At 43.1% G+C, this 20705-nt stretch overlaps 3 protein-coding genes across 11 annotated transcripts; 1 reads left to right on the top strand and 2 right to left on the bottom strand.

The window, feature by feature from the left end:
* Positions 1 to 13: 13 nt before the first annotated feature.
* LOC108651377 (sodium/potassium-transporting ATPase subunit beta-1-like) lies at positions 14 to 2155 on the bottom strand. The gene has a single exon (XM_018101011.3). It carries the CDS (start codon positions 994 to 996, stop codon positions 166 to 168), a length of 831 nt encoding a protein of 276 aa, XP_017956500.1. The 5' UTR covers positions 997 to 2155; the 3' UTR covers positions 14 to 165.
* Positions 2156 to 2540: 385 nt separating this feature from the next.
* On the top strand, positions 2541 to 4044 carry Polr2M (RNA polymerase II subunit M). The gene is made up of 3 exons (XM_018098122.3): positions 2541 to 2770; positions 2836 to 3586; positions 3648 to 4044. Exons 1-3 carry the CDS (start codon positions 2637 to 2639, stop codon positions 3879 to 3881), a joined length of 1119 nt encoding a protein of 372 aa, XP_017953611.1. The 5' UTR covers positions 2541 to 2636; the 3' UTR covers positions 3882 to 4044.
* Positions 4045 to 4091: 47 nt separating this feature from the next.
* On the bottom strand, positions 4092 to 20693 carry unc79 (UNC-79 domain-containing protein). 9 transcript variants are annotated; one of them, XM_018113387.3, is made up of 28 exons: positions 20308 to 20693; positions 20015 to 20123; positions 19770 to 19889; positions 19551 to 19712; positions 19322 to 19492; positions 19176 to 19265; positions 18932 to 19117; positions 18060 to 18755; positions 17345 to 18004; positions 17015 to 17286; positions 16847 to 16948; positions 16650 to 16788; positions 15705 to 15761; positions 14550 to 14629; positions 14043 to 14105; positions 12136 to 12453; positions 11815 to 11963; positions 11021 to 11754; positions 10153 to 10965; positions 8693 to 8960; positions 7985 to 8633; positions 7836 to 7928; positions 6533 to 7768; positions 6239 to 6417; positions 6019 to 6173; positions 5246 to 5958; positions 5006 to 5184; positions 4092 to 4949 (listed from the first exon to the last, which is right to left on the bottom strand). In XM_018113387.3, the coding sequence occupies exons 2-28, from the start codon at positions 20067 to 20069 to the stop codon at positions 4124 to 4126; spliced, it is 9165 nt and encodes a 3054-aa protein (XP_017968876.1). In that variant the 5' UTR covers positions 20070 to 20123; positions 20308 to 20693; the 3' UTR covers positions 4092 to 4123. The 9 variants fall into 9 exon arrangements, with proteins under 9 accessions (XP_017968876.1, XP_089112780.1, XP_017968879.1 ...); XM_089256654.1 differs by having other exon boundaries at positions 15705 to 15731; XM_018113390.3 differs by having other exon boundaries at positions 10888 to 10965; positions 20308 to 20692.
* Between the last annotated feature and the right edge of the window lie 12 nt (positions 20694 to 20705).

The following is a 20705-nucleotide window of genomic DNA, read 5'->3' as shown; positions in this document are numbered from 1 at the left end:
AAATGAGTCCATATTCTAGGAAGAAAGATGTTTTATTGAAATATTATAATTTAGTGGATATAGGAGTTTCAATTTTTATATACTCTAGCTTGTATGTCTCGTATGGTGCATGCATTGACACACAAAGGTCTGATGCTTGTAAAATTCGTAATAAATCACTTTTGATCACTTGACATGCATTTGCAGATAAAACTTGACATGACCATGGCCAGAGTATTTTTCAGTAATATCAATATTTTTAGCCCAAACTTTACACGTAACACGAGCCTCTTCATTGGGTGGTATATTCTTCAATTGTACAGCAACAACGCGATCGAGGTACGTTAAATCATTGGTTGTATCAAAATATGGATGTGGAATAAAATTGAATTCCATTTTCTTGGTTGCCTCGCATGTCAACCAGATCTTATTACCACCAGGGTATTTTTTAACTGTCTCTTCCAATGCTGCTGGTTTCTTTTTCGGCAGGCTTTCGACATCGTCATAAGTTTGTGCAGTGAATCCATGCACTTTATTAATCTTGATAATTACGCAGGGAGACTTTTCCTGATATCCCCATAATTTGTCCTGATTACACTTGGCAAATTTTTGAAGACCGAGTGCGTCGAAGTTGGATAGACCATTATCTATCTGGTCTGCATATTTATATATGTCTTTTAGAATGTTTGGGTTGAACTTAATGGTACCGGGCTTAGGAAATCTGGATATACCTGGAGCACTCTTTTTAATTTGAGGCGAACGTGAATCCTTATAAGAGCCATAGAAGAAAATTAAAATCAGTACAGCCAAGATCAACAAAATAAAAAAGTAGAGCAATAGATAGAAGTAAATGATTCTTGTCCATCCCAATGCGGTCCGTCCGAAAAGTCTATGGTGCTCTAAGTCGAGTACACCCTTAGACCAGGGCATTTCATACTTTTTTCGCTTATTTTCCAAATGTCGAAATCGTTTACGAACCTCGTAGTTCCCTGCGGGAACTACAAAATCTTCTGGCATAATGTTATTTTTTTTCGTTGAATAATAAATTTAAAAAACTAAACCAAAAATTGTGCCTGATCACCGTATTTTGTTTAGGATTTTTTCTGTATCATTCCGAATCGAAAACTTTCTGTATATTGAGACTTTCTTCTGAGAAATTTATCATGGCATCTCTGATTAGCACGGTTAAACTAATAATTACTGTCATCGTAATCTAAATCGACTTCTTGGGGGATTTCAACACCGTCTACTCTAATCACAAGAAGTACCGATGCGAATTTAAGTGGCATATTTTTTGCAAATGCCGAACATTTTAAAAAAACATCTTGATTCAAAGGAATATTAGAAATTTGTATTCCAACGAGACGACGATATTCTGGAAAGTCATTGATTCTTTCCATCGTCAAGTTCTCAGAGGGATTTCTAAGAAATGTCGTTTGTTCCGGTAGCATACAATCAGAATCAAAATATCTGCGTGGCACATAGCGCAATTCAGCTTTGGTTTTATTGCGCAAGAACGAGCAGCCAACCCAAATGCGATTAAAACGCATTCCCAGTGGCAATGTCATCAAATAATTCATCAAGTCATGTGGCGCCTCATCGGGCAAAGATATTGGACTGCAATATGGTTCGGGCTTAAAATTAACTGCATAATTCAGTTTTAATATGATACATGGCTGACCCGTGCTATATCCCCAGGTATCATCTAAATTACATTCTCTTAGATGGTCAATTCCACTGCGGCCATATGGTTTTGTAAATTTGTACAAATGTTCTATATATGGTGCAGATTCTTTTTGCTGATCTGAATTGTATCTAATGAGTTTCCTGTCCCCCACATACACTCCGGGAACGGATGATAAGCTCGCAGCTTTTGCTATGAACGGTCGGTCTTTGGGTAAGCGAAAATAGGAGACAATTAGAATATTACAAGTTAAAAGAATGCCAATACATATATATAACGCCAAATAGAATCCAATTATCTTAAGCAATCCAACTATTGTATACTTTGGCCGAATAACGAGTGTTCGTCTATCCTTATAAAGCAACTTTTCTTTTTTTCGCTCCTCAACACAGCGCCGTCTCATATGCAATGCGTAGGGCCCCTTGAGGTTTATTAACTCGTTCGGCATATTTCGCTATTTCTTTGAGTTGATTACTTGTAAGATATGTATGCTATATATGTAAATCTTTTTGGTGATTATTCTCGAAGACTACTTTGATTCACAGTAAGAAAACCTTTACAATAAATTAAGACGGCTATTTATTTATATTTTTACATCAAACTAAAAACCCTTATTTATTTATTATTATTATTATATTTAAAACATGCACTCAAAACTTGTTTTCATTGGCAATCAATAATTAGTTTATAAGCTATATATACATTAATAAACACTTATCTTAGTTAAGATATACTTTTCACTTGTTTTAGTTATTTAACGCAATATAAGCAGCATACGAATTTACAAATTCGAATTTACAAATTCGATTGCAACGCGTTGACTGATATCGATGACTGATTTCGGGTTTCGGTAGTTTTCAAAAATCGATGTTAATCGCTCGCCAGCCAGCAGCAGCTTTCTCGCTCTCACGTGTTGTTTTTAACAAATTGGAGGGAACATTAATACGGAATTATATTACAAAAAAAGCAAACAATGAATGCGCCACCATTAAATCGAATTCCCGGTACGTCGCAGACAAAGGAAAAATATGTCAAAGATCTCAAAACTCTTAGATACCATGAGCTACTAGAAATGAGGGATAGGCAAACAAATATTTTGTCATCCAAGTAAGTCGTAGAACTTGTTTCATTGGTGAGCGAAAGATTAATTTGTTGTTGATATTAATGCAAAGGAAACGATTAGAGAGCTTACCAGATAAAGGAAAGCGAATACGGGACTCCCACGAAAAGTTACTTGCTGAGATTCAACGTCGAAACGATGTCGAGGCAACTGCTAACCTACTCGGCGAGCTGAACATTGCGTCAAAAGGAAAAATAACACTAAATAATCTAGAATGGCATGGCAGAACCTCTCCTGGAAAATCAGACGTTACTGACCTGCTTGATAGCGACGACGAGCAAGAGATGGATCCGTTACGAATTATTGCCCAAGGTACAATGCATCAGCGCCAAGTAAAAGTCCTGCCACCGCCTGCCACCCTTATCACTCCTGAAGATATAGCTGACATAGCATCATTTAGACAAGAGCAACCGTCTCATTCATTGGATTCGAGCCAGACTAATGACAGCGCGTCTAGTAGTTGCAGTGGGCAAGATGACAGCAAAACAATTCCAGCAGAAATAATAGAAATTGATGTTTGCAAATTGGTCGGAAATCGTCCTACTGAAGCCACTTTGGAACAACACGCATTGTATCTCATTGATAAGACTGAACAGCACGCTGTAAAGGACCGTGAAAAGTTCCTGCCTTTTCGCACTACAGTATCGAACGTTCATGATCCGGATAAGGAACGTAGTCGTAAGAAAGGCAAACACTGGGAGATTACCGCTGCTACACCTCCACTCATACAGCACAGGGAGGCCCAATTAGTGCCGTTGGCTGAATCCGCCAGTCTGCAGATCGATTATATGCAGAAAATCAAGGTAAATCTATATCTTTATGTTTATAAATTTGCATATGTATAACCGTACGTATCCTTTAAAGAATCTACGCATACAACAGGCTGAAGAGCGTCTGGCTAGGCAAGTGCCTCTGAAGGGCATACGTTTACCCGATGATGCAGTGCTGAAGACCAAAGCGTCATTTAATAGCTATCGTGATCCACAGGCTCATTATCTTATAGAAGGCAGACAACAGGCTAAAGAAGAAAACGAAGTGCTTGATCCAACAATAACTGATAAAGCCACAGGTGGCATTAGTTACTCAGTTTACAACTGAGGATAGATGATTGATGTATTGTCAACAGTTCAACTGAACTACTGTAAATTAAGATATCCCGCAAACAAGCTTAATTTATGTAGATATTTCTAACCATTTATAGAATTGAGGAATTCATGTGATTCAAACAGTTTATTCTGAGTAAAGATTATTTAATAAGTAACTACTATTCTGTTTTCTAACGCAACATATTATAAAGTATCTATGGCATTGGATAAATATGTATTCGTATCGCCTTAAGTTCAAATGGAGTAAAACTGTGTAGCTGTCGAGGCCTGAAGCTCTATTTGGCCCATTTTAAATTGCAAATGCTGTAACCATTTGAGCAGCGCCTCTGATTTGTGGGTCTGTTGCTCCTCAAAGTCGGGCGCATAGTCACGTACGTTCTGCAGCCGGACATGTAGCGTATCCGATAGTTGGGTTTGCGAAGAAAGCACAGTGCTCCACATGGGCAGCAGTTTGCCCAGCACCGTAGAGTTTGTCTCTTTCAGGGCCTCCAGCAAGCTAAGAAAGTGTAAGTTAACCATTTCCGATAGCTTTGAGTTGGTGCTTTGAGTTTGGAAGTCAACGCTGGCCTGAGCGTGCAGCTCCTTGTTGGGTGGCTTGGCATGCGACACTAGTTGCAATATGCTTGGCGTCACCTTGGTCCAAAACTCAAAGAGTACACCTAGCGTACTGCCCTCGGCATTGCTGTTGGTGTTGTGAGCCATCTGCTCCAAATAAACGGTCCACAATTGGCAGAGTGTAAACGCATGGAACAGCGAGGACATGTGCAACACCGATGTCTTGGACTGCTCGGCGAAGCCCGCGAAGATCACTTGAATGTGATCGGCTATGTGACAGGATGCTTCCTGTGGCACAGGCTGCGAATATGTGACTCCTTGATGTTGGTAATGAACACTAGCTGCCGGCGGCTGGCCCTGTCCAGGCGCCACATTCGGCGGCAGAACTGGAGGCAATGTGTGCGTTTCTTGGCGGCGCTGCATCAAAGCCATGTGCGTAAGTGAGCCCAGCAAAAGCCACGAGAGCAGGCGCATATGACCCACACATTCAGTAAACTCCTTGGGACTGCAAGTAGTTCAATCGGTATTCGATTACGGTGCAAGAATTTCGTCTTGACTTACCCCTGCTGTAATGAAGACGGAGCATTGTTTAGCCACGGCAGATAGCGGGAGACCGCCTTGTTGTCGCGGGAGTTACCCCTGGACATCTCAAGTGCCAGGTACTGGGCCACTGCGCCCTTCAGCACGCCGCCCAGGGTGTCCTCGCCCAGGCCATTGCTTGTCTGGCCGTTCTTGAAATTCTGCAAGAGCAGAAGGTGCTCTCAGTTAGCGAGTGGTATAACGACATTTGGAAAGAGTTACCTTAATCTTGCTGAGTGTATGGAAATCTGCCAGAAAGTCGATCACATCGTTGATGTACTGCCTCAAGCAGTCGGCGGCATTTGTGGTCAGCACAGGAGCGGCGTCTGGTAGATCGGGCAAGGCACCTGGTGGTAGAGTGCCGCCCGCATCGAGTAGAACGAATCCGATGATCATCAGCAGATTGTGATCGGGGATGTTCGACTTGAACTTCAGTGCCTGCACAAACTCAAAGATCATTTGCCGACAAAGTAAGTTCTTGTCGCGATCCTTGTTGAAGGATCGGGTGCTCAGCGTGCACAGATCGTAGAGAGTTTGGTATTCCAAATTGGTGTGCTGCACACAGTAGGCCATAATCTTGGAGTACGGATCCAGCAGAGTTTTGGGCACGCAGTTCAAGCGCAATGTGGCCACAATCAGATCCAGCATATACTCGGCATTGCTGAGGCTGGGCATGATGACAATCACCTGACGCAGCAACGACTCCACGGCCTGCATGGCCTGTGACCACACAGCAAGGCCGACTCCTGCCTCGACGGGCACACACTGAAGATACTCGGCCATGTTTCGAAAGATGATGGGCAGCTGATCGATGGGCAGGGCCTTCTTCGAGGTCAGAGAGTCGCAGACCATATAAATGGGACTGGTTGCATTTAGATCCTGGAAGTCCTGCAACGCTTTGGCAATGCTGCGGAAATGGTTGTGCCGTATCTTGACTGCAAACCGAACGAGTTATTAAAGATGATCCACTCCACTCCAATATGCGGCCAACTTACTTTTCATTTGGGTCTGGAATACCTGCAGAAAGATTCCATTGGGCGCCAGCTGATGTAGAACGCAGCGGATGAATTGCAGTGCCACGGCCTGGGCGCTGCTAGCCAAGGGCGGCCCGTTCTCGCCTTGCCAGGAGTGCGTGCCACTCAGACAGATTCTACAATGGATCACAATGCAATGAACGGCAATGCAAGGAAAGTAATTTCGATTGACTACACTCACCGTGATGTCATGGTCAGCACCTCGGGCAGGAAGGGCGCTGCTATCGCTGGCTCTCGGTGAATGAAGGTGCCTAGGATTACGATGAATATGCCAATCTCTTCGTCTGTATACTCCTCGATGACAGCGCCGCAATCGGAGCAGCGGTCCACAATAGTATAGTTACCAACGCGTCGCGAGCTCTGTCGGGAAACGGAAGAGGACTTATTAAATATGAATTTATGATCAACTTGAATATACCCTGTAATTCATGTCAAACATTTTATGTTTTCAACTAGAAGTAAAAGATTTACTTACCCCTCGCTGGGCGTGGGCCGTTGAATGCGCCGCGTGTCCATTCGCAGCTTCGGGCGAGTCTTCGCCCTCTTCGTCGTGCTCCTCGGTTGGCTGGACAGGCGGTGGAGGTGGCCAGGAGCCGGCAAAGCGCGAGCGTATGTCCGGTATGGCATTGGTGTCCACATTGAAAGGCGCCAGCTTTTGCCTGGGTCGTTTAACGCTATTCGAGGTGGTCGATGTTCCAGTGGCCTGCGGCTGACGCTCGCTGGACTGCTGCCTTAGATCTTGTGTGACGTTTTTCAGAATGGATGTGTGCAGATCTTGATGGGTCTGTGACTGCGGCAGGTGTTGGGACGGTGCCACTGGAGTTGCAACTGGTGCATTGGGGTTGGGCGGTGACTCGAGAGCCACCTGCTTTATGAGTCGCCGGGGCGAGTTGTTGCGACTGCTGTGGGTGACATCATCCTTGGTGCTTTCCGACACGTCCAGGCTGTCCTGCTTGAGGTGACTTATGTCCGGCAGGTTGAGCCCATCTCGCATGCGCTCCACCAATGTGGCAACCGTATCCTGTGTGCCAATGGGCAGCAGTCGCTCAGGCGTTGGGATCTCCAATGCGGCAATATTCTTGGATGGTGGCAATAGACTCGCATCCAGCTCGTCACATGGATTGGGCATTACACTCATCTTTGACAGCGGCGAGTCCGGTGAACCATATGGCTTGTCGGTGCGCTTCAACGACTTTGTCTGCGACTTCTTCTGACGTGAGTCATCGACTGACGAGCTGGATGTGGCGGCGCTGCACTCCACGATGGTTTTGTGGCGTCCAATGGACTTGGCAATGTTGGAGGCCAGTGTGGCGGTGGCCCCGTTTGTGGAGCGATTGCCGTTGCCAGTGGTGCTGCTGCTGGTGCTGGGCTTGCTGCCACTGGTTGTGGGCACGTCTTGCAGCGCGCCCAGCGCTTTCAGATGATTGGTGGCGATGGCTGCGAACATTTTAGACGTAGAGGCAGCTGCGTTCTCCAACGACTTGTTGCGCACGGTAACCGCACGATGCACATCCACAGGCGGGCTAACAATCGCTGTCTCCGTCGTCTCGGATCCGACTAGAGGCGTCACTATCATGCGCACACCCTCCTGGAGGCTGTGGCGTGCGTGGGTGGTTACCACGGTGGTGCTAACGGACTCGTTGGTCTTTATCTTCGTTGAGTACGTGTCCCCGGTTTTGGTGGTGATCATGGACTTGGGCGCTTTGGATTTCTAAATTTGTAAAAATTCAATACGTTAGAAACCAGACGAATCGAAGATATTAAAGATATGGATTTACCTCTTCGGAGTATTCAATTGTACGGCGATTCCTCAGTGACTCTATTTTTGTGGGCAACATATCGTCAAAGTGAATGGCATCATCAAAGGAGCCCTAGGGAAGAAAGACAATTAGTCTGGAGCTTGGACAATGTTAGTAATTAGATTTACCGGTGCACTGCTGCCATGAAGTGTGCTGTCGGAGAGATCACTCTCGGGTATGGCCACCAGTTCAGACTCAGTTTCATCCGCATCCAAGCTGGAGTCGTTGTACTTGCGGAAGGCGTGCTGCAGTTTGGGCGTGAAGGCGACGTTTTGACCCTTGCTTTTGGAGGCGGCGCTAGTGCCTTCAGACGGGAACATGGGACTGGCCGGAGGACTTGCCTCTTTGTCATCGGGATCTGTGCCCAGAGAGGGCTGGCTAACGTCGCGTGATCGTGCTGCACCGCCAACGCTGGTCTGTATATCCAGTATGGTGGTGGTGGGGATGCGTCGGCACTGGTGGAAGTGGCCGCGCAGGCTGTTCATGATCATGCGAATGGCCGAGATGACATATCCACTGAGCGGTGGTTGTGTATAGGAGTACTTGTAGAGCACGACCAGCAGGGTGAAGAGCCAATTGCGACGCGGATACTGCTCCAGATACCACAGCGAGTAGTTGAAGACAATATTCTGATACGATTCGCCCGAAGTGCTTGTCGGATTGGGTGCATACAAAATGATCTGCATGACGGACGGCAACATGAGTCCTCCAATTAAATGATTCTGATCCAAGACTTGCGGCAAGTTGGCCAGAAATGCATTGAATACGGCTGAAACACTGCAAAGAGTAACGAATATTAATATCTTTTATCGTAGTGAATTACGCCATTAGCTTACCGTAGTGATTCCGGCGTGGTGTGGAAGGTCTTGTCGATTTGATTGTGGCCCAGAAGTAGGAACAAATGCTTCAACACAATGTTCTGCGTCCTGGTCATGGGCTTGTCCTCGGATGGAAAGGCCTGATCTGTGCGGGACATGAACTGCATCAGCATAAAGACCAGCAAGTGAATTGTCTCTCGATCCGATTCCTCTAACTCCGTAATGCGGCTAAGTAGTCCAATCAGATTCTCATCGTTGAGTCCACCTAGCGAGTGGATATGGCCATCTAATAAAAATTTAATAAAACAATTTATTAATGATGAAATTAATAAAATTCTCAATTGGAGGAGAGGAAAGTAAACATCGATTTCGAATAGACTGTATTTTTTTTTGTTTTGTTTTTTTTTTTTTTTTTGCTTCAATTTTTTTGTTTTTTGTTTTTAGTACACCCACATGCCAATTGCACAATTAGATTGAAATTCAGTTTATAGTGTGGATGAATATATATATATATACACACACAAATGTATTTAGAGCAGGACCCAATGCGAATTTGGTTGCTCTTGTGTCTCGAGTAGAAGTTGGAGAAGTTTACAATAGTACATGAGAGAATACATACCAGTTCGGAAGGGTACACTTAAAATGAGTTTGTTTTGTGTGAGAAACCAGTAATAGACATTTATCAACACTGATTTGCTAAAAGCAAAGTTTACATTTAACGATTAAACACACAGCGCACACATTCAACAAATAAAAAATAATAAACAATATTGTAAAATATTTTAAAATATTTTTTTTTAATATCATAAAATATTTTTAAATATTTTTATTGAAAAATAAATTAAAATTAAAATTATTACAAATACTTTACAGTTTTTATTTATATTTTGCTTATACTTTTAATATTGTTTTTATTTAAGTGTAGGACTAAAAAAATGACGAAAAAAGAAATAAGTAAAACAAAACATTCTCAATAGAAATGTTAAAACTAAGTCTCTATATACATCTTAAATATGAAATAAGAATACATTTCCAAAAAAATAGTCTTTTAAAAAAAGCTTTTGTTATTTTCGAACTTTTTTTTTTTAATCTTACAGAAATATATACTTTAATAGCGTGCCATCATGTAAATTGAAAATGAAAATTATAATAATAATGAGATTCCTCCATTCTGAATGAAATGAAGCGAATGGAGGCTCACAGCCAAAGACTAAAAGAAAGCACGGAGAAACGTTGGCAGGCCAGCGTTTAGGATTATATCATTCACAAAGAATCTGAAAAATATTGAATCGCTTCGTCCGAAGCTATCAGATCGTAATAATGTAATAGCAGTTAGTCATTTCGTAGATTTTTGTGAACTATACAATGTACACTGAACATCGAGCCATCACACCATTTGCGGATGAAAATAGTTGGGAAGAGAACGGGGAAAAAGACAGCTAATGTGGCTACGTGGACACACATGCTCTACAACCTACCTGGGTTGGCCGTGCTGCTGCCCGTGGTGCCCGTGGTGCCAGTGGTGCTGGCACCCGGATGCGGAGCGACATCACATGTGCAATGCATGGGATAGGCCAGTGCCGAGGGACTGGGACTGGGTGCAGCCACCGCTGGCTGTGGCGGCAGCAGATTTGGTGCCGAGGGATGCTTTTGGAAATGGGAGTGAAGGGACGTGGCAAAGCTGTGGACAGTGGTTGCTTGTGGGGCGCCTGTCGTGAAGCTCGACGTCGCCAGGCCACCCACGGCTGCCACCACTGTGGTCTGTGATGGTGCACGCGTCTGCTCAGAGGACTGCTGCTGCTGTTGCGTCGATGCCGTCGTCGACTGTGCTGGAGCGGCTTGCTGCAACGACTGCTGGGCAGCCTGGGTGCGCAGACGGGTCTCCGCCTCCTGCAGCGTGGGCAGTGGACTATGATGACTAGGCGGTACACAATGCACTAAATACTGATGGCTCTGACTATGAGCCGAGGCAAACGTCGCTACTGGTGCACTACTACCAGTGTGATGTGGATGGTGTTGTAATGTGTGTGGATGTGAATGTGGGTGTTGGTGTTGGTGTTGGTGTGGATGATAGGAAAAGGCCGTGTTGTGGGAGTGGGCTTGGTGTATGGGACATGGTGTCGGGGCCTTAGATCTTGTATTACTAGTTGTGGCCACACTATGACTAGCTGTATTTGTATTTTGATTGCCACTACTAGTGCCTAGGAACTGACCCAATCCGAAGCGCGAGGTCTTCCGCTTGAGTATGGGTGCCGAGACCTGGCGACTGTAGATCTTTTCCTTCTCGGGCACTGCAATGGCAAGACTGAATTTCCCGAAAATCCCAGCAGAGATCTCACGGCTTACCGAACTTGGAGTCCTGACGCGGCGCCATGCTGGCTGGTGCGGACATGGTTCGCTTGTAGGGCCACTTGGTGCCAAAGGAGGCGCTTAGAGTCTTGGCCATGCTGCCGCTGGTGTCCGATTGGCTGAGGGCCTCTCTGGCCTTCAGTATTTTGGCCGAGAGCGCCTCACTGCCGTTGTCCGAGTTGCGCAGGTCGCGCAGGTACGAAATGTCTCCGCACTTTTCCAGATTGATTTGCGCCTCCACGAAGAGCGTATCGAAGCGATTGAGAAAGAACTCCCAGCTGAGTATCTTGCGGTCGGATAGCGAATTGTGCAGCTGATATACCGACTGCAGCACCACGGGCCGATCGACAATGAACAGATCGAATTGCGACTCCAAGCAGAAGAGCAGTGACCGTATTGCCGTATCATGTATGGTTCCGATGTACAGAGTCGCCCGCTGCGCCACATACACATTGATGTCATCCATGCTGGCGATCAGATGACAGAAGGCGGTGGCCAGTGCCGTTTGCAGGCCAACCTCTGAGCGCAGCGGTGTCGAATCCATAAAACGTGTAATCACGGTTACTCGTTCCACTGCTGTGAAGCGAACGCGCCAATCGACATCGTGAAATGCCTCCTGCACCACGCGCCAAAACACATCCGAGCCCAGTGGCAGCGTGATGCAGTGCAGCAGCAGCGGCACGCATACCTGACAGATGTGCGAGTGCTCCGCATTGCACAGCTCCCACAAGCTATAGAGAGAGAGGAAAAGCTGAATTTCTGCTTTGAGCTTCTTGACAGCATTCACTCACTTCTTGATCAGCAAGTTCTCCTGGCACCATATGAAGAAGCCGCGCTGCTCCTTCGCAGCCTTCGTCAACGCATCGCCGTGCAGCGCCATCGTCTTCAGGCATTGCAGCACATAGTAGAGTATTTCGGGCTTTTTAATTGTCGGTATTTCCTGCAAAAATATTACATTTAAATACGATCTACAATTGCTAATCGAAATGCAAATAGTTAAGAGATCTGCAGACATTGGCAGTCTCCAGACTTATGGACCATATATCAGCTATGCTGTATCAGACTTTCGTTTTTATCTCTATTCACGTCCTTAGTTAGCTAAGCATACGCACCGTAAGCAGCTGGTGTATGTACTGCAGTGGTTGGGGCAGCTGATCCAGCGTAAACTTGAATTTGCCCACCGATGTGTGCCAGAAGTCATCGCTGTCCTCTTCCTCCTCATCGTTCTCCGAGCCGCTGCCGTTCTCGCCGCCAGCTGTGCTGCCGTTGGCTCCATTTTCGCCCATTACGGACGCCTTGGTGACGCTGACATTGGCGCTGCCCACATCCGCGTCGGACAGCGTGATGGACCGGGCCACAGCCCTGTCCGTGGGCAGAATGGAGGCCAAGTCAAGCTGCTCTGAAACTGTTTCTACAGTCGCCGTCATGATCTGCATTAGATAGCAAAGGTATGGCGATTAAAGCGAAGGCTCCCCCGCACCGACGGGCACATCTTTACAAAGTCGGTAGTTTACATATTTACACGGTATTTTCATATTAAGTGGGTGTACGGCAGATCACATTCATCACATAAGGTACGAGTGTACATAGATAAATGCAACGTCGCTTAAACTTACACATCCAATAATATTTGTTATGTTTATAGATATATATCTTTTTTTAAAGGTAGAATTAGTTTGTGATTTACATAAACGATTTACATAAAAACATGTAATAAATTGCAGGGTATTTGTGCATTAATGGTATTTTGTACAGTTGGTGGCTGTTGCTCGGTGTTGGAATCAAGGAACTGACACGGTGCTTGTACACGAAACATGCTAGTTAACATTGAGTAGAGTAAATAAGTGGACCAAACTTTATTAAGAGTACGTGGAAAAGTTGTAAAAATTAACGTAATATTTACATGATATAGAAACTAATTAAAAATGATAAAAACAATTGAGATTTATTCAAAAGAAAAACGACAGTTAATTAGAAAGAATTTCGTTTACATTTTATTTCCGTTTTTGTAGTACTCTGAAATTTATATATTCACACACATACAAGATACTTTGAGACACGGGAGTAGAAAAAAATTTGAAAAATATACTAGAAGAATTTATATACATATGCCTATAATACCTTGAAATTACCGAAACATCTATAATATCGAGAAATAAAACTATGCTACATTGATAAAACTGGAAAATATCTACAATTTCTTTTTTATGTTATTTTTTATTTGCACTTTTTCTGAAAGCAAAACCAGACGAAAACATTGATAGACTATCGGCAGCCTGAAAAAAGTTAAAGATTCTAAAGATTGTTGCCCTTAAGATTTTCTTTTTCGTATTTAAAATTTTCTTGATATAGTTTAAGAGTATTATGAATAATAATGGTTCTTTTATTTGCTTGAAAAAAAAAAAAAAAACATATTTTCTATAGTGATAATGATAATGAGTCCTAGATAAGTTTAAAGCTAATTTCAACTAAAATCTTGTTGATTGACCTATTTTGCCAAGACTATACTATTTGAATGTATTTTATATACATATGTAAATATAATATTTTTTAATGTAATTAAGCACATAGTATATTGAAGCTTGAAGAGACAAAACATGTGATTGAAACTTATTAAAATTATCTATTAGTATAAAAGAAGCCTATAAGCATTGCACTAAATGCATTTTTTTGTCGTCTTGTTAAATTGAAGTATGCATGTAGGTAAAAATAAAAACAAATAGGAACGTATTTAGAGGAAGAATTTCGTAAAATAAAGTAAATCGAATTAACACTCTGTACAATTTATATACACTTAACATGAAGAACACATTGTTGTTGTTGTTGTTGTTGTAGGGATAAAAACCAATTAAAATATAGGCATAGAAAATTGAAATGTACAAATATCGAATTGCATGTAGGAGTTTTGAAATAGCCAAATGATACAACTAATACTTCAATAATAATATTGATTGGTTTGATTTCAATTTTGATTTTGGATTTTTGTTTTGGTTTGTTTGTAAATGAATGCACAAAGTACCTCGTCTGTGGCGTGAACTTTTCTCAATTCATTACTATCAACTGAATGCCCATTTTCGTTATTCTATAAAAAATATATGAAGAAATGAAAAGTTTTGTATAATTGTCAAATGGTTTTTGGCTTCGAAAATTATAAATTCGTAATTTTTTCAATTGCATCGAAATGAAAAGTACAAAACAAAAACGATAAACAAAAACTGCATTTTCGCATGGAATCTGTATTATTTTGTTAACTATAATATATTTATCGTATTTGACAAAGTATACTCAGTGTTGCTGTTGTAATGTTTCTGAATACCTACTTAAACGCATAGGCTTTGCTGTTTTCATTTTGTTTGTCTTAATTATTAAGATTGATAATATTTCATGTTTTGTGGTGTACGTGTGTGTGTGTGTGTGAAAACTTGAAACTTGAATATTATTCGCCATTAAAAGGTGTCAACCAAAGAACGTAAGATATAATATATAAGGTTTGCTAATACTTATCGGAATACTTCGAAATACATACGGAACAAACGTGGGGCATGTGGACGAGCACGCCGCCCACTGAGTGGGGCTCGGGTTGTGGTACGGCCACAGGCACAGGACCTTCGTAAAGAGAATATATATATAAATAATTGAGATTAGTAAGCTTTAGTATATATACTGATTGCGTCAGTTGCACACAACTCTGCTAGAAATGGAAACGAAATCGTAATTGTAATTGTAATTGTAATTGAAATATGTAGTAATTGTAATTGTAATTGAAATTATTTAAGTGGCCAAGATAACGCAATGCATTCACTAATTCGAGCATGCATCCATGTACATACATTAAAAGTATAATTCCTAAAAACTGTTTCCACTAATGCTCATGGTCAATATGCAAATACTTTTGTTTTTTGTTTTTGGAAATTCACTGATTTAATCAACATGCAAGTTTTGAAAATTCCAATTTTTCCATTTCCAATTGGGGTTCGCGTCAATGTGTGTGCGCAGCTTAAGATCAGTTCATGATCGACTCGGATATGGCATTAATATAATGGAGATTTCTTCGAATGACCATAAACTGCATACACACAGACACTCAACAATGGCTACTCCTGAAGAAAATAGTCTTTAAAATCATAGATCATCAATATGTGTTAAGGGCACTGAGTGCTACGCCGGATGCGGGATTAGAACTGTGGACTTTAGTGTATTATTAGTGTAGTGGAAGACGCATTTATTAGTGTGTAAAGAGCGTTTACCGAACCGAAACATAATGGAACTAAATGGAGCAATCAATATTTATCTGTTTGGGAGTTCTACGTTAAAGACCATCTAATATATATATATATGAATATATACTTAAAAGCTTTTATGCTAAATCAAATGCTAGAAAGCGAAACAGACATTGTTGGATAGAAGAGTGTTTTGTTGTTGCTGTTGTTGTTAAAAGTGGTTTACTGTCTGCTTATAGGTGGGGTGTTTGCTGTGTATAGTCTACTCGTGTGTTCGTGTGGTATAAAGTACTCAAATTTATTTGAATTGTAACGAAATGTATGTTTAACTGATTAACAATGTTAATAATGTAATGCAAATATTTGATTATTGTTGATTTGTGTTTGGTGTGTAGTTTTTATTTTTTTTATTTTTGGTTTTTCTTTTTTAACAAATGATAAATTTGCTGTTGGTGCATCACCTGCCATTATAATAATTTTTCCATCGTCTGAAAAGAATTGATCTAGCTTAAAGATATCTGATAATGATTGATAGATTGTAAATTTTAGTATTTAGTATTTGATGAGTAGTTGACGGTTTGTTATTGTATTAAATAGCAAGTTAATAATTCATCATATATAGACCGATTGATTCGACAGAGCGACAGAGCGACAGTGTGTGACAGAGATAGACAGAAGATAGACGTTGGTACGCGCGAGAAAAGTGCGTGTGTGAGCGAGACAGCGAGCGAGCGTTAGTAAGATTTTTATTTATACAGTGGACGCGTAGAATATGTTAGAGATAGAGAGAGAGAAAGATACACATATTTATGTAGATAGAGATAGCAAGATAGACATATAATTAAAAGCCAAATAAGTTGAAAGGAAAATGTTTCTTAAAATATGATTATGGAAAGAGACTTAATAAATGATCTCGGTTTTAATTGCAGCGTTCTTAGTGAAATGTGTTTCAATTTAGGAATTAGTCTCGGTCTTGTTTAGTATTTGGTAAGTTCCATAAGCTGTTTATTATTTGAATTTCGTTTTAATTTGGTCTGGGTTTTAGGGAAGTTCAAACTGTTTACTGAGCATAACAGGTGCAGGTTTCTATGTTGGTTCCAAACTTGATTTATATGCGCTTTAAACGTGGGCTTTAGACTAAGCAATTGTTTACAAAGACGCTTTCAAAGGCGTCATACCATTCAGTTGCCTGCATATAGTCGAGGCAATCATGTATAGTCTACGTTTTTAGCTACAAGTTGAGTGATATTTGTCTGGGATTACTTTTACGGTGGTTAGTTACGAGTATTTATAGGTTAGGTTTTGCGGGTTCGAATTAGATACAAAACTTGGAGACTTTTCGAGAGGCTCTTTACAACCGAATTTCGCAAATCAACTAAAAAGCGCTCGGAAAGCGTCGGGCTTACCTGCGAAGCCGCCGAGCGGGCCCAATGGGATCGGCAACGGTGCCATGGAGAGCGACACATCACGGGTTTTCTCCTTCTCAGATTCGGGTGGCGACTTCCGCGATGATTTCTCCTCTTCGATGATGTCCTCAATGGGCACCTGAGTTGAGGCAGTTCATCAGTGATGCTGTTTGGCTATTTGAGTAAGGATTACTTACATCGGGTGGCCTGACAGGATTCAGCGGTGCCATAAACTCCACCAGCTTCGTAGACAGCTGATGCCACATGGTGGAGGCCTCGCAGTAAGCACACTCGGCCACCTGAAACCGCATGAGATAAGATCTCAGTTTGTAGAAATTCTAGTTGGAATTAGTTAGAGCTCTCACCTTCAGGGCACACACATGACTGCTTAGACCCACCCGGGCCGCTGTCACCATGCATTTGATAAGGCGCGAGACGTTCTCGCAGACGCTGGTGTGTATGCCCATGTGCTGCTCCACGTCCTGCAGTTCCATCTGCTTCAAAAGAATGTCCAGCATGAGTATGCAACAGGTGAGATTGTGCTCGGCATCCGTGGAAAATTCTGTGTGACGATTGGTGGGCGCCTCATCATCCGATATGGCCGAGGTATTCCCAGAGTCATCCTCCACAACAGGTGCTGCAAATGGAAGGCAATTCAAGTAACTGGAGTTCATTTACTGGGGAGTAATATTTACAAATGGAACTGCGTCTGGGTGGGTTGGCCATTTCGGCCTTGCTCTCCTTGCACGGCGTTTTGGGCGCTTTCGCCTGCTGCTGCGTCTGCGGCTCCTTCTCCTTCTCCCGCATCAGTTCGTGCTGTATGCCATATTTCATGATGCGCACTCCATCGCCGAACATGGCAAAGAGCTGGACGAGTGGTATGAGTATTTCCAGCTTGGTCAGTATTTGTAGCCAATGCAGCGCTTGCTGCTGCACCTTGGCTGTCGTCTTCTCGAATCGTATGGCCACAAAGTTGTACATGGTCTTGGCATCGAAGCCCAAGGGCGACATTTCCGGATCGAGGATTTTGCTGAGCACAATTTTGAGTTCGTTTAGCTCCTTTTCGGCCACATCGTTGGTAATGGCTTCCATCCAGTGCGGCATCACATAGTCCCATATCTCCGAGGTGATCACCTCGTAGGGCACCAGGCAAATCAGCCGCTGTAGCCCCTCCTTCAGGTGGCTGGTGCGCGAGGCGAGCGTCTCCCAGTGGCCACCCACGCGAGCGTACTCCGGCGGATGGGGCAGCAGACAGGAGATGAAGACGTTGTAGTGTATGCGGCAAATCTCCTTTAACCAGTTGCAGACGTGATCTATTTTGAGCTTCTCTATGGTGCTCTCCACCTGCCCAGCAGCTGGAAATGCAACGTTAAGCTCTGTGTGGGATAAATTGCTACTTCCTCTACTCACCATCGTAGGAGTAGGCCGTGACATGAAACCAGTGAAAAAGCATGCTAAGAATGCGTCCCAAAACCTCGACAGGTGTGTCAGCGGTGGGGGTGCAGCGGCCCACCAGTAACCAGATGCCATAGCGGCCAAGTCTCTGGCGCTCCTCGAGCGAAATGTTGTCGGGCGTGGTCGCACTGCCATTCTTCTTCACGTCCATCAAGGACTCCTTGCCCGGCTCAAAATTCAGCGGCTTGGCCTCGCGCAGCAGACTGACCACGGACTCGACCATGTGCATTTGCATCTCGGGATCCATCTGCCAGGCTGGCTGCAGGCTGCGATGCACCACATGATCCCCACCACGGCGAGAGTTGTGACGATTGCTGTGGCACTGGGCGCAATAGCGAATGGGATGATTGCCATTGAAGCTGGCGCACTCGGTCGAAAAGCAGATGGAGAAGGCGGACTTCTCGTTGGAGCGACAGTTCTTGTTCTCGCACACCATCGACACCTGTTGCATGGGATGCAGTATGTCGCCAAACTCCAAGTTCGTGTGCTCCCGATGTATCTCGTTGGCGCACTCAATGCACAGATACAATGGCGGCGGACAGTCCTGGGCATAGGTGATGCTAATGCTGTGATCATAGCAAACCTTGGCTGCCTCAGCATTGCCAGCGTTGGGGCAATGCTCGCGCTGACAGGTGAATGGAACCAGGTCATCTGCACAATTGGAGAGAGTCGAGACAATATTTATTAAAAATAATTGAGAGGCATGGGAAACCATAGACTAAGCTGGGAATGCTGAAAAAAAACTTAATCGTTGATGAGGATACAACTTTTTTCGCATTCAGCTTTATGATTTTTCTACGGCCCGAATACTTGCACACTCTACTCACTGGTAAGCTTGGAGAGCAGAACTTTGCGATCAAAAAGATTGGGATCGAACGCAGGCCAGTAGTAGAAGAGCAGCTTGGCCGCAGAAGAGCGGGAGACAGCCGTGCCATAGGCCACCACACAGAGTATATCCTTGACGACGTTATGCTTCAGCGTCATCAGGCACTCCAGCAGTTGACAGTGATGTGCTGGAAGATAATACTCATACTCATAATATATACAGCAAGAAGTGTAAACGGCTTTTACCTGGGTTCTTCGAGTACTGCAAGACCATCATGATGACAGAGGAGACCGATTGACAGGCTTGGCACTCCTGCTCATCGGAGCTGCGACGTGCTGTAGATGAAGGATTAGATTAGAATAAGCTGTAGGCCAGCAGAAGTGAAACCTACTTATAGTAAAGGGTAAAATATAGTAGCATAATGCATTGACAATATCCTGATGCAAGGCTGGCGGTAGTACAGATATAGTAGAGCTAACTAGATAGGGTAGATTATCAATAAGATCCTTGTCGAGGAAGGGTAATATACAGCAGAGGCACTGTAGCAAAGCTTTGCCAAAGACTGAAAGTAAAGTAAATGTAAATGAGAGAGTTTTATCGGATTATCATTAGAAGCTTACCAATTTGGCCATACTGGATGCAAGGTGCCACATCGATGAGCATGGTCAAGGCATTATAGAGATTGCCATATTCAAGATTTGGATAGGCAGACATGCGTGTAGGATCTTCGAGAGGATCGCGAATGAGCTCATGCGGAGAGGTGCGCACATCTTTAAGGACAGCTGCAAGTTAGAAAATGTTAATGATGCCATATAAGGGTAAGTTTGGGTGGAGCTTACTTAGTAGAGTTTGAGAAAAGTATTTGATATTGTTAGCAATATCGACGCCAGAGGGCGCAGGTAAGACATTGTGCAAGAGGCGTACATGATATTCATGGAGGGCTCTCAGTTTTGCCTGAACTGTGAATGAAAAAGTGGAAAAATATTTTAAAGAATTGTTGTTGCGCGCCATATAACTAATATGCCCCTATGCAATAAGTACAGGGTAAAGGTGTTGCAACTTGAGACTCCTGTGGCATACTTACAGGCGGCAGCGCGAGTGCCCATGTTGATGAGTTGCACCTTAAAGCTGCCAGTCATTATATCAGACAATTCCTTTGCATTGCCGAAACTGCTGCCGAGCGACTTCGCATTCTGCATGAAATGTTTCAAAACATTAAATACCAAATTGAACAATCTCTAAGCATTACGTAATCTGTACCAGCCTGTGGCTGATGCTGTAAAAGTTTCAGTGACTGCTGAATTTTAAGTAATTTTTATAAATTTCATATATTCCAATTAGACTAGAGTTGTGGGCTTCTATTTGCAATGCACTCACCTCGAAATTAGCTAGTTTTTTCAATAAATTTGCAATTTTTTACGGGTTGACGATATACCTTGACCACAAAGAAAAATCTCTATAACTAAACTGAGCTCTGTATGTGTTCGCTGATTGGGTGTGCTGTGTGTGGGTGTGTAAGTGTGAGTTAATGTGTGTATCTGTGCAAGAATTTCGCTGTGTCAAGTGCCGAACACCTTATTGACCGAGTTTCTCACACTTATCCCGCACATCACGCAGACTTTTGCCCAATCTTCCGGCTTATATGTTATTTCTTATATTATTTAGTCGCAGATTTCGATTTCGATTAATTATTTGAGTTGCATTTTTATAAAATTAATAGCCGGAATATGCCGTGGAGTGAGCACTGACCCACTTTTACGACTGCTGATTAAGAC

This window comes from Drosophila navojoa, chromosome 2 (assembly GCF_054131105.1).
Source record: "Drosophila navojoa isolate 15081-1374.11 chromosome 2, UAZ_NAV_1.0, whole genome shotgun sequence".
Classification (NCBI taxonomy): domain Eukaryota; kingdom Metazoa; phylum Arthropoda; class Insecta; order Diptera; family Drosophilidae; genus Drosophila; species Drosophila navojoa.
Note: the sequence above shows the minus strand (reverse complement) of the source record. Positions and strands in the feature narration are given on the sequence as shown.